At 34.3% G+C, this 13111-nt stretch overlaps 1 protein-coding gene across 1 annotated transcript; it reads left to right on the top strand.

The window, feature by feature from the left end:
* The first annotated feature begins 1506 nt into the window (after window positions 1–1506).
* On the top strand, window positions 1507–12938 carry LOC138325202 (excitatory amino acid transporter 3-like). The gene is made up of 9 exons (XM_069270689.1): window positions 1507–1660; window positions 6808–7317; window positions 7716–7758; window positions 8550–8655; window positions 9157–9340; window positions 9751–9984; window positions 10731–10925; window positions 11221–11355; window positions 11537–12938. Exons 2-9 carry the CDS (start codon window positions 6863–6865, stop codon window positions 11733–11735), a joined length of 1551 nt encoding a protein of 516 aa, XP_069126790.1. The 5' UTR covers window positions 1507–1660; window positions 6808–6862; the 3' UTR covers window positions 11736–12938.
* The last annotated feature ends 173 nt before the right edge of the window (window positions 12939–13111 follow it).

Raw genomic sequence — 13111 nt, 5'->3', positions numbered from 1 at the left:
GAGCTGATAGTCTTGATATTAGACAGTTGTTAATATCTCCCATCAGGAATGAGACGTAGTATTATTTTGAAGTGATTAATTCAAAATAACGACAGTTGTTGAAATACTACTTGAAACCATGCTATGAAATACTGTCCTTGTATTGTACTAGAATATTGTCACAAAGCAGCATGTGGTTTTATTGAAGGTTAATTCAGAAAAAATACATGAAATGATCCATAAATATGCTATTGATCCGACTGTCATTCGGTTGTTGTATTTGATATTAAGTCACAGTGTAGGATAACGGTAGCATGAGCTGATGAGAGATGGACAATGTACTTGGCTGTTTCAACCCAAAGCAGATGAAAGAAAGAAAGTAAGTACTTTCCTGTTGTTTGGTTACGGAACAAAAATGGGTCTTTCGTAGCCAATATTATTTCGTTTGCATAGCTGAAATGATTCATACAATTATATACAACTTGGTCAAGCATAACTTCAACTCGGCGAAAGTTTAAACTTCAACTCAATGAACTTGAAATAGAATAACTTTATCTCAACAAATTACACCCGAAATAGCTTCATCTTACGCAATGACACTTGCCCAGAATAACTTCGTATCTACAAACCTCGCCTAATGAGATCCTTTTCCACAAACCTGGTCTATACTAGCATTATCTTTAAAAATCTTGTCCATGATAGCTCAACAAATGTCGTTCTTTCTTTTCCGTGAATCGCTTTGGACGGATGGTGTTTAATACACAGAACATGTTGATCAATATTTGTGGATGTAATTAAATAAGTATCTGCCAGTATATTTTTCTCTAGAAGATATCGGTTTGTATCTGTGATATAGTGTCTTTTGCCATATTTTGTCTTTGATATCACTTATGTGTTACTGTTTGCAAGCAAACGGCTGTTGACACCAATCAAAGATCAACCTTTAAACATATAAGATCTTTTTAACTTGCACTGTACAAAATTATAGTGCAGCAATAACGTATTCTGCTCAATTATGCCACCTCCAAGTGAATAACACGTATTCATACTGTGTTATAAAATGCGCAAAATACACATATAGATAGAATTTTATTTAAAAACATTATCATATAAAGAGTCACCAATGCTTCACGCCAATATCAATATCATATACAAAACGTACAGATGTATAACATAAAATACTGTAACATTTGTGATACCAACTTGCCGCGCCAATAACCAGGCCAAGGTGAGTAGATCCCATGTTGTCAGATTCGTCATTCAGCCAATATTTTTTATCATATGAACAATTATGTGAGGTGTTGCATTCGCTTGTACAGTTCAAACTATCTGATTCTGAATAGGGATCAATTTTCAATTGCACCAAGGTAACCGATGTACATATTTTGTCAATGCTTCCTCTGTTATGTCACCGAAAACACATTTATCGCTGATAAGGGGACTTCTTTGTGATATCTATATTTGTTTGACATCATGAAGGCATGACTGACTTCCACCAATGCATCATTGTTAATAAACATTCCAATAGAAATCAACACAGTATAGTAAGAAGTCCAAATCGTCATGCATGACGTATCACCTAAGACCACCTGAATACCCTCTCGTCACGTGACACTAATTTTACGTGAGGAAGGTGACACTAGACGAGAGGCTCGGTACAACAGACTGGAATACGCATTAGGTAAGTTCTGTAAAGCATACAGTGTCGTGATCATTTTGTATGTATGCGAATTGAATTTATAAAAATGATCTATGATTATATGCGGTATGGGCTTAGATGATTTTTACTGTAAGCGACATCTATATATTTTATAGTCATGTCAGCCTATCACTTTATTTTTAGGAGAATGAACTACACAAAGTTGATATATTGGTTTAGTAATAGCTCTTTTTAGAAGATAAATCTGTTTAACCATATTTCAATATTGTAATTTTAAAATAAATTTAGATATTGCCTCGGGTTATAATATGTGACGAGATTGTATAAGGAAGTTAGCAAATATCCTTTTGGAGATAAAGAAACATGTACGTTTTTTAAATAACACGATGTTGAAGTCGCGAGTTCTTTCACACACATATTTCGACGTTAGTAATCATACAATGTGTTTTAAAAGATAAATAGGTCTTAAATGATAATTTCATAAAAAAAGGTTTTAATAAAACGAGTCTAAGAGCTTTTACGAGCCTTGTCGAGATCCACATTTAAGATACTTGGAATCACATAACTATATTTCGAAAAATCTTATAATCAACGTCACAATGTGTTGCATATATCCGGCTAAGGCTGCCATGACGTCACGACGTCATCGAAACCTGACGTCAAGTCACTGGATATCAGGCGGGCTGTGTGATTAATTCAAATGTTAATATAAAAAACATTCAGGTCTGCAAAAACACATTACATTCATCTAATATTTTATCAAAGTAGCATTCACCATCCGGTGAATTTTCCACCGTTTTAATAACAATCTATACCAAACACAATACATATACTGGAATAATAACATTTACATAACACTGCATATTTTAACAAATGACTTATTAAAACAACCTAGAATCAATAGAAATTGTTTCAGTTCTAATTTCTCGGTTGTCTTATGACTACAAACACAGAATTAATCATAGTTCAAATTCGTTCAAAATATTTTTTTCATATCCATATTGCATCAATTGACATTTATTGTATTCTAATGTAGCTGCTGTTCAACTCCTATCAACTAATGATTAATGGAAATTGACTAATTTTCATTAGCTACGTTTTTTATCTATATGATATATAGTAACATCACTTAATCTTGGTTTTGGTTCGTTGGGCTTACCGTCCTAATAATAACTAAGGTTATTTAAGGATGCATGAAATGAGATGCGCGTGTGAATGTTTTTTCAGGTACCATGACATTTTTTGACAAGGCAAATGTTGCATCAACTGTGACACTAATGTAACAAACAAGCTCTGTACAATTACCTTTGTTCGCAGTGCATAGCATGTAAGAAATGTTACCTTTGTTCGCAGTGCACAGCATGTAAGAAATATGCGAATATATCTTGCCACGAATTAGTATCAAAGCGGAAATCGCGAACATATCTTGCCACGAATTAGTATCAAGCCGGAAATCGCGAACATATCTTGCCACAAATTAGTATCAAAGCGGAGATCGCGAACATATCTTGCCACGAATAAGTATCATAGCGGAGATTGCGAAATTTTCTCATCGCGAAATTAAACAATTATATAGTAAATAATATAATATCTAGCCTGGCATAGATGACGACACAAAATGATTAAATTTCGTTTTTTTTCCCACTGGCAGTCCTGTTTGATAACTGTTGACGTGGAAAGTGATACTATCTGTCCCCAATCTGACGATTTCACAACACCAAAACTTTTAAATCGCAAAAAGAACATTATTATGTAGGTTCTATATTCTGCATTGATATTTATTTCAATTTGAATAGACACAACACCGTTTACCTGATAAACCAGTCAGCCTTTTATACATCATATAAAGAGCGTATTTATAGAATGGAGTCGGCAGTCTTCATCAAACAAAAACCTTAACTATTAGTTACATCTTTCGACTTTGCTGTACCGCGTCTCCGCTTTTGAAAAAAAACACATTGGTATGTGACTATATCTTGCTGTGGTGGAACTTCCCTTTGGTATGCACAATGGTGCTTCCCTGACGAGTTGGTGTAGCAATTTACAACCAAAAACCTGTTCAGCTCTACATTGTATCGGCGTATCAGGTTTATTGTTCTATATGTATAGCCCATAAACTATACAAAGTCATATGTTTGTTGAGTATACCATTATTTGAGATGTATGTACTTATTTCTACATATATGGTGATACATTTTTTCATGCAAAAAAGTTAGAAGCCTTTTTAAATCTTAAAAATATATTTTGAATATGAAGACCACTGATTTTTAAATATTTTTTGTGTATATTATGAAATGTTTTCAACTAAATATATATTGCTATATTACATCCTACTGCAGGGTTAGTGTTGTTTATGTCTACACAAAGATAATTAAACAAAGGTTAAACCAGGAAATTTAAAGTCGCATGTCAGTCTATTTGTCATAAAACTCGATAAGTCTATCCTATCTGATTCGTTTTGTGTGCTTCTCGCCCTGTCCTGACCTATGTGGAAATTATTTTCATGTACAACGCAGATACAACAAATAGCAAAATAGCTTTTTGAAAACATTGCCTCTTTTGTTATTGTGTATTGTCAATTACCTGTCTGGACATTAAATGTATAATGTCTAAGGAACAAGCGGAACTATTGCGGAAATTTAAATGTTACAATGGATAGATTACAAAACTTATTAGCCACTTATACATAATTGTATGTTAGCGATACACGTATATTCGAGTAAGTTTTTTGCTGTAGAAGCGTAAGTTTAATAAATTTTTAGGAGCGCAAGGGTGATATCGTAGGTTCGTTCTGCAGAAAGTGAAACTTTTTACTGTTTTTAAGGCATTTGTTTGTTGATTTTTTGTTTCACTTTTGTTTGTATTTATTATCACAATTAGTATAAGACAATCTCCGGAAATGAGAACCAATTGTGTAATAACATGATATGTAGTATACCACTGGCTGTCTTGCAGCATAACGTCAGAATCTCCAGTGTTAGTGACCCTGTTTTGTAACTGTCAAAGCCACATTTATAGGTAATTCTATAAGGGAAAGACGATTTCATTGTTTACCATGGCCTACTTTCTTCTGGAGTTTTCAGATTCGCTGAACCCTCGATAAGGGTATAAAGAAAAACATTTGACAACAAAGTGAAATTGAACGAGTTTATTTTTTACACATGACATATATGTCACTGGGTACTGTTTGGTTGATTATGACCATATAATAAACTCTGGTCCCCCCCCCCCCCCCCCCTTTATGTATCAGAACGACGGTTTATCCGGCGAACGAGTTCATTTGTTGTAGCAGTAGGCGTCGGCCATTTGGTCTGAAAATAGTTCACATTATTTTATTTTATTTAGTCGTATCTCAGTAGGTGTTAACCGATACTTGTATCAAACATTATAGTAACATATGTAATCAGCTTTATATATATATGCACACGTAATAGAAGCTAATATCATGTAAACAAACGCGTTGTTCCCGATTGATACAGAATAGTGAATAGACGATCCTAAAGTTCTCTTTAACCTGCTTGGTGTTCAATGGGTACAAAGTACAAGTACATTATATATGATTATTCTTTTTCACAAAGAATTCAGAATTTTTAAAAACAGATCAATCAGTTAGCTACCTGTGAAATGATATCGAATTAGAAGTCAAAATAATTGTCAAATATTCTGAATATATTTAAACATACCGATCTGGTTGATATAAAATGTACATATATATATAAATACCATTAAAGTTTTGTTGTTGTAGGAAAAGATGGTTACCCCAACCCGGAAGAATATTTGGCTTAGTGCTTAATTTGTTTTTGAATAAAAAATCTATTTCAAAAGCGCAGTTGCATACGATTAAATAACAATTATATATCTTTAAAGAGCAAATACACAGCTAGCTGATAGACCTCTTACCTCTTCCATATATCATAGCATTTCAACTTTACCTTTCAAAACCGGTTTCTATATCACTGAGTATCAGTTATGTGTTCGTGCAGAATGTCACATTCACACTGAAATCTTATTTTTCAACGATCTGTGCGTTACTTTCAACATCTATTTTAATCACTGACACATCACTTATTTATAAAATAAGCATGATGTATGGGATACTGTTATAACAATTTAATACATTACAATATCGTACAATAATATATAGTAGCAATACTTGCGAATAAAAAGTACTAAAATTTATTTATCAGTTATTAATTACCATTGCAGGAGAATAAGAATCTAAGAATCTGTCAGTTTTTAAATAAAGAAATAATAATGCACTGGTACTTAAGTAATATTAAGACACAACATGGCAATGTAATTCTGCTGAATTTACTCAAAGAGTACGGTAAGCAGTTGTTGAAGTAATGATGATTTGGTACTATTTGATGACGACCACTATTGACAGTGTTGTAGCGACGTGACATTGACATTTACTATGCTAAAGCGGTGACCTACTTTACAACGGGTTGGTACACCCTTATATGGGTACTCCGATCTGATGAATGGCTTTCAGTTACCTTTTTGTTAAAATAGGTATGAAAAATGAACCTAAAGTAGTATGGGTATAACCCATTTGTACTGATAAATCATGCTTAGTCAATCGTGGTTTTCACTGGTTATGTGTTTACCTGTGTATAATAAATTCAAAGGGTACTTTTTCGTTTCCAGTAACCATAATATTTTTTCACATTTATTTCTACTTCAACCGTTCAGATGATAAAGATTTTATGTCATAATTTATATAAAAAACGAGTTTGACCTCTAACACTAGCAAGTAGATTAATTTCTTCTGAGAGGAACGCGTTAAAATGGAAAAAGTGAAACTCAGCCTAACGAGCATTCTTATGATTGTCTGCCAATCTCTGGCATCTATATACCATAGATTCCATAGGAAGATGGTTAAATGGTTATATATTTACATTATTAACTCATTTTTTCGAGTCTCTGCGTTAAATTGTGCAAGACAGATATATAAATCCAAATATAATCAGCTAAACGTAATCCAAATGCCTAAAGGTCCATTTGTTAAAATAACTGATAACTCATTTCCATATATGCATATATTTTATGTTCATTAGAATTCTTGACATAATTTTAAAAAACACATTTAGCAAAATAGTAGACGCTTCCTTTTAGTTTTGTAAAGGTTATTATGACATCAAATGAATACCATAATATGTCTGCAGGATAGCCGAGACAGAGCGCATTATTACCAACGGTTACACAGGATACGATTCCGTAATGGCACGAGACGATTCAATGCAGGAGGAGCGCACATGGACGCAGAAAATTGGAAAGCTTCTACGTCAGAACTTGCTCATTATTCTGATGGTCATTGCAGTGATCATTGGTGTTTGTCTAGGATTAGGGCTGAGAGATATATGGGAGCCGCACGAAAAGAGAAAAATATTTTTCCTGAAGTTCCCTGGAGACTTGCTGATGAACGTGTTGAAAATGCTGATTCTACCCCTTGTGGTGTCCAGCTTGGTATCCTCTCTTGCTACCCTTGATTCGCGAGCCTCGCGGAAGATGGGGCTACGGGCTGTTGTCTATTATCTCTCCACTACATTTGCTGCCGTTGTTCTGGGTATCATCTTGGTATTAGTAATTCAGCCAGGAACACGGGGGAGTACTATTAACAAGTCAGGAGCAGCGAAAAAGTCTCACCCTATAGACTCGCTTATGGATCTCATCAGGTACGCATATGTAAAAACCAGGGTATGAATTTCGGTCTGCATCTGTATTTAGGAATGCTGGATTAAAAAATATTTAATTTGAAAGCACGGCGATTAAAGTAATGAATTACTTGTTTTGAAGATAAATTAAGATTAAATAAAATGTTTTGAAGATTCAATGACTAATTAATGCTATGTCAACTTCATTAATGAACTCTGTTTAAACCAAATATTACCAACTCTCCTCCTCAATCAGCTAGGTAAGATATATATTTATTATAATTATACCGTTATTTACTTTTGAATATATGAACTTGTATCTAACATTTTAAAAAAGCGATTGTGTATGGCCATTTAAATCACTTCTTTTATACTTTTATAAGATTTTGATATTTGATTTTTATTTCATCTGATTGCAGAAATTGCTTTCCAAACAATTTGGTAACAGCGTGTTTTCGAAAGGTTTGTATGCAAAATGATACGAAAATAATTGATTCCGAAATCCGAATATAAGTTTGCATCTGTAATGCCTTACCCGCGGCGCCTATAAATAATTTATTTATTTCCCATTCTAATGTTTACTTTGATACCTGATCGATATACACCATAGTCCTGCGTGGCGCCCATGCAGTTTAATGTGACATGCTAAGGTATGCTAATTGGTGTTTTGGCGGCATCCTTCAGTGAAATACAACTATAAAAGTGCACAGTTCCACTATAGCAAGGAGACACAACAGGAATATACCACGAATTTCAACACATACAGACGTCCACACACACAGTACATTATACTCAAGGGATTGTCCTTGAATTGCACCAGATATACTATTAAGAAGACGCAACCAAACACATCCGAATGACTTATTTCCCCTCGTCCAGTTTTTAATCTCCCGGATAAGAAATTTTAGAACAACTTCATAGTGATACTGTTAGTAGTTTTGTCTCGTGCCCTTCGTATTTCTTCGCAATCCCTTAATTATATTCTAGTTTAAAATAATTTGGTTATTGTTTGTATGTACAATATTTTAACTAGATTCACGAGATTCAGCAACATTTTCAATTTAAATTTTAATGCAATGCGATTTCCACCAGAGGCATACTTATACATCGGCAACCAGTCATACCTATTATTGTAATGATAATTAAAGAATATATGCCATGATTTGTGCACAAAGATTTCTGCGAAGCTTAATTTAATGCTTTGCAGACAAAGCCTTGGAAAATGTTGTTTTGATTCCATCTGTTACATACAGCAAGCGACCGAGGTGGACCAGTATGAGATTAAACCACCCACGATGACCACTTCATCTAATCCAAACGTCTCTACGACCATGATGCCAAATTATACCCAAGCATCAAGTAAGTAAATGACTTCAGCATATAACAAATGTATAACCCGCATCGTTAAATACTTACCTGCTTTTTGGAGCAAATATCCATCTAGTTTGGCTTTTGAATTTCCAATATGAAGGTCATTCATTAGGTCACCGCCGTGGGAAGGTCGCGATACTTTACAAGTGAATAGTAAGGTGGAACTGGAAGGAAATTTCAAAGAAGATGCCAACGAATAATCCAGTTTTTAAATTGAATGTGTTGAAATGGGTTGAAGTCATCTCTCTTTGGTCGCTATTTTTATATGCACAAATAGCAAAACGTGCAAATATACTGGAGTTTATTTAACACTCACTATCTTGGTCACAGAATCATTGCTATGAACAAAACGCTCAGGAACCAGTAATCTACAATCAGCGAATGTTCAAGGGACATGTCACAAACGCTGTACATAAAACAAGCTCACCAATATCAAGCTAACTTCAATTGCTTAAATAAGGTTTTGAATTTTACGACTAACTGTAACAGGCATTTTCGTGGACGACCCTTACGTCAATGGAAAGGTTGAAGGTATGAATGTCCTCGGCTTGGTCGTCTTCTCAATCTTCTTCGGCTGTATCCTACAGCGGATGGGCAATAAAGGCAAACCCCTGGTGGACTTCTTTGAGTGTCTTCACATCGCCTCCATGAAACTTGTTACACTAGTTATATGGTAAGATTTCGAATAACAATCATGCAAAATGTTTGTTTGGAAGGTTATAATGTTAACCAATAAAATAAATTGTATGATAACCAGTGCCATGGGTGTTTTATCATGCACAAACAGCACTTCGATATATCAGAAACGATAATAGATTTTGGAAAGAGACAAGATAGTTCTCGTAAAATATGCTTATCTCAGGTTCATTGCACGATGAGTCACATTAATCGTGTTTATTGGATATACGCATACATGGAAAATCGTCCTTCGATGACCTTACCAACCATCGATAGATCATCTAAATAATCTGATAACACATACACTGAATCTTTATTCTTTTTCAATTTCTAATTGGATTTGTTACTCCATCTCTTGGCCTTGAGATTTAACATATATGGCATAAGTTTCTGGGTTACTTTCAGGTACTCTCCGATTGGTATCATCTTCCTGATTGCGTCTAAACTCGTAGCCATGGAGAGACCCGAGGAAATGTTTGAACAACTTGGCTATTACATGGGGACGGTACTTGCTGGTCTGGCCATTCACGCATTCATAATTCTGCCTCTATTATACGTCATAGTTGTAAGGAAAAATCCGTACAAGTTCATGTACAATATGCTGAAGGCTCTTCTAACTGCTTGGGGAACCGCATCAAGGTAATACGTCTGCACATATTAAGCTCGCGATCAAAAGAGGCGAGAGGGATCGAGAGACCAAGGGAGATTTGGTTATTTGTTTGATTGATAAATTAACGTCATTGGTCATGTAAGGACAGCCTCCTGTTTATGCGGTGGGTGTTTTGTGGTATATTCGAATTGTATCTTCTTGTACGCTCCCGGTCATAATATACTGATTGTTTGTTTGTTTCTTTGTTGTTAAGTACATTATAATGACAATGAGGGAGATGCAATACAAACTTATAATGTTTTATGTCCAGACAGAAACAGTAAACGCCAGTAGAAATCCTTTCTAAAATCATTATACATTATTTTTGATATATCTGTCAATCGTGTATAATGAGAAACTGACAAAACGTGGGTATATACAGACGTTACGGTCCGCTTCGTGCCCTGATGTGTGATTTTTTTTAACTATAACAGATGATTTGGTACATAGAGGTTCAAAAAGAATTAGGTTGTCGTTAAGACTAGACAATTTATAACATCGATCCCTTAACAACTGTCATTATATCAATTAAATGTGATATTTCTAGGCTTAGTTGACTATCACTACACCACGTGGTAAAATAGTAATTAACATATAAATTGGTTTAGTATACTTTCATCTTATGCCTTGCAAGTAGATTTTCAGACATTAGAATTGTTTAAATAAACTTTTAGTTTTTAAATTCATGTTTGGCAAATGTAGTGGGGTAGAATTAGCAATTATTTTTTATTTACAGTTCAGCTACACTACCAGTAACAATGGAATGTCTTGAGGACAACAATAAAGTGGATATCCGTGTTGTTAAGTTTGTTACCCCTATCGGAGCTACAGTCAACATGGACGGCACAGCACTGTATGAGGCAGTGGCATCCATATTCATAGCTCAAAACATAGGAGTAGACCTGGACGTCGGCCAAGTGATTATCGTGAGGTAAGAACCAATCAGATTATTAGCTATGTGAAACAAAAATAAAATTGCCAAAAGAAAAAATAATCAATATTGAGACTTTTTTGTTAATTATTATCAACGGCAATATAGCAAAGCCGTTCGATCTTTGTAATGATACGTATAGGTTGGAGTTTTGGAGCTATGATACAAAAAATTAGTTTACAATCACAAACGTTTAGAAGCAGTCTTATAATTACTGATTACTATTTATAAAGGTTCATAAAATATAATCTTAAAGGACTTATCTATGAATAAAGCCGTCTTATTACCATCTAAGTTTGACGTCCACCGCCGCTGCCATTGGAGCAGCAGGAATACCACAAGCTGGCCTTGTTACCATGACGATTGTCCTATCAGCGGTCGGTCTACCAATTGATGAAATAACTCTTATTTTGGCGATTGATTGGTTTCTGTAAGTTTTTTTAATCTTTCAGTCTTGTATTTTATAAAAGAACAAAATATGTAAATTTAAGTAAATGATATTGAAAAAGTTCTGAAATAACACAATTACGTGAAAAAGTAAAAACAAACAATACAGAAAAAGAACATGTGTTGGTATATTTGACATCGAAATGGTATTTAATTTTTTGAAGGGACCGTTTCCGAACGGCTGTAAACGTTCTTGGAGATTCCTATGGAGCCGGTATCATTGAGCATTTGTCACGAAATGACATCGGAGCTTGCCCTAAGTATGCCCTTGAAACAGACGCCAACGGTGTGGCTATGGCAAATGGATACGATGGTGATAACCCCACATTTGCAAAAGAAGAATATCCAATTACAAAAATGTGACTTTGAACTTGTACGGAAGCTGTGATACGAAATGACATTAAGTTGCTGCTTGGTTAAGGCTTATATGTTGTCAGTATAACGACAATCACCGTATGATCATTCGTAAACAATAATACATTCCTACGAGAATTTCCCTGATTAGTACCCGTTGTATTTCTGGCTTTTGTCTTAAAGGCGAGTCTTCAAAACTCTTATGTAGCATTCAATAGCTTGCAGGCTACGCCAATGTTTGTGACGTTTCAGGTGTATTGATTGGTGCCATTTGAATGTAAGCCTCTAACACGTGGCACTATGGGTAAGGGACCGATTCCATGGATCATATTGAAATAAGCGTCACATGAATTTAAAACACGTTTCCACTATGGTATTGGATTTACTAAGAGACGGTTGCCCATAAAATGGGAAACAACATGTATATATAACATGTGTCATGTGAAGTGAAGAATCCACTTTTCATTACTAAAATTATATCATAATGATGAAAGGAATATCAATTGAATGGTAAGATTAAGAATTCTTCAAAGTTGTCTTCACTTTGCTACTATGGCACATCTTATTACGAGAACAATTGAAGTTACATGTACTTATAATCGGTATAATTTTTAGAATGGCAAAACATATAAACATATACAGGTGTTATGGAATTCATGTTCATATATTTCAATTGACTATACATGTGTATAATACGATTATTACTTAATCACTGTAATCAGAAAATGTAACCCATTAAATTTACCTGGTAAGTTACACATGTATGTATATAATACATGTATATATGTCCGTTTTCACCGTAAGTGTTGTCATTAATTGCTATATCATTACAAGGAATACATATTTACTCTTATACTGCGAAATGAAATGAAATCCGTGCAGCCAGTTTCAGAATGAAACATTAAAAAGGCATCAATTCCTCTTCACAACAAGAATGTTCTGCAATATTCCAAAAATACGCACCTCGCACTTCACAAACGCAATACATCGCATACTTTTATGGCCATCCTTAAATAACCCTGCTTGTTAATACATATAGTACATTAATGTAATCAACAAAGAAATTGAAGTAATCAGACTATGGCGTGCTATTATTACGATGTTTATTATATGTTATGGAGTCGTATAAATTAAAACAATATTCATATGACACAACATTATATTTTGTTTATTAATAGTTTATATATTAAATTGCAAAATTAAAACTAGAAATATGTTTGTTAGACATTAAGTGCTCGCTATACTTCCTAACCTTAATTTTCGGTATGAAATCATCCTCTGCAACAGATGTAAGTAACACTCATTATCCTTGGGACTATTGCAAGGAGATAGTTCACGCCCTGGTGCATTGTAACAAATAATTACCTTAACTTCATCAGAACTTT

Source organism: Argopecten irradians, chromosome 6, assembly GCF_041381155.1.
Source record: "Argopecten irradians isolate NY chromosome 6, Ai_NY, whole genome shotgun sequence".
Classification (NCBI taxonomy): domain Eukaryota; kingdom Metazoa; phylum Mollusca; class Bivalvia; order Pectinida; family Pectinidae; genus Argopecten; species Argopecten irradians.
This window is presented reverse-complemented; position numbering and strand designations above follow the sequence as displayed.